General features: G+C 34.9%; 1 protein-coding gene across 1 annotated transcript in view; it reads left to right on the forward strand.

Moving 5' to 3' along the window:
* Positions 1–309: 309 nt before the first annotated feature.
* The window catches only part of LOC108628318 (proton-coupled amino acid transporter-like protein pathetic), an 8,465-nt gene continuing 7,782 nt past the window's right edge, over positions 310–992 (forward strand). Inside the window, exon 1 of the mRNA XM_026816400.1 lies at positions 310–580. Within this exon, the coding sequence (XP_026672201.1) occupies positions 470–580 (111 nt within the window). The 5' untranslated portion in view covers positions 310–469. The remainder of the gene's footprint in view (positions 581–992) is intronic.

The raw sequence follows: 992 nt of genomic DNA on the forward strand, positions 1-992 counted from the left end.
TATATAATGATGGTATAAATGATAAATGATGAAGATGGTATAAACTGGAATACTTAGTCCACTAAATACAATAAAATAGAAATAGAAATGACGAATCATCGATCGCTGACACAATTCGCATAGAATTAATTGTAAGATTAAGACTGACGAAAGGTTGGAAAACGTTAAGTGAGCCAAAGATCATTAAATGAACTGTGACAATCAAACATAATTCTGAATTGAAAATTCTTAGTCATGTAAAAAAGAAAAATAAGATAAATATTCTAATTAAAATAAGAAACGTGAAGAGCGAAGATAAAATAATCATCCGGGGTTAAATATTCGCGCGATATGAATGAAGTATCTTGTGCAAATGTTTCCAAATTTATTCCACTTTGTCAATTTGTATGAATTAAATATGTACTTTACTTGTCACGAGATTAAGAAATGTGTGAACTAATTAACGATAACGGAGCAACGGTTTTTGTTAATGGATCGATTATTACTTTTTCAGAGAACGCCGATGCGCCCGATGATAGCGGAGTACGACCCAAAGAAGCACGGCGTGAAAACAGAACTGTCTGACATGGTTCTCGTCAAGTAAGTGAGAATATGTTGGTTTTGCGCGTCGCGACGCCGGTTCGACGGTAACCCGGCCGATTTCGCTATCTGCTGCCACGACCGATCACCAACCATTTGCTTTATTGCCAAACTCGAAACGCTCCGTGCTCAAGCAAACGTGAGTGAGAAAACGAGGATCATATGTATAATTATGCATTATATCGTATACACGTGTATTCTCTCATTCTCTGTGTTTCATTAGACATATTTATTTAACATGCGACAATGGTTCCCAACTCGATCGTCACGACGACTACTTCCAATTCCAGACATTTATTTTAATCTAAAACATCGAATATTAGTAACGATTAAACTGACCTTACATATTTATAAAAAAAACTACAATTACATTCCTTTAGGAAGAGAATGTTTCTATATTAATTCTCCTATAT

Source organism: Ceratina calcarata, unplaced genomic scaffold (assembly GCF_001652005.2).
Source record: "Ceratina calcarata isolate Rehan_Ccalc_2016 unplaced genomic scaffold, ASM165200v1 scaffold517.2, whole genome shotgun sequence".
NCBI lineage: Eukaryota > Metazoa > Arthropoda > Insecta > Hymenoptera > Apidae > Ceratina > Ceratina calcarata.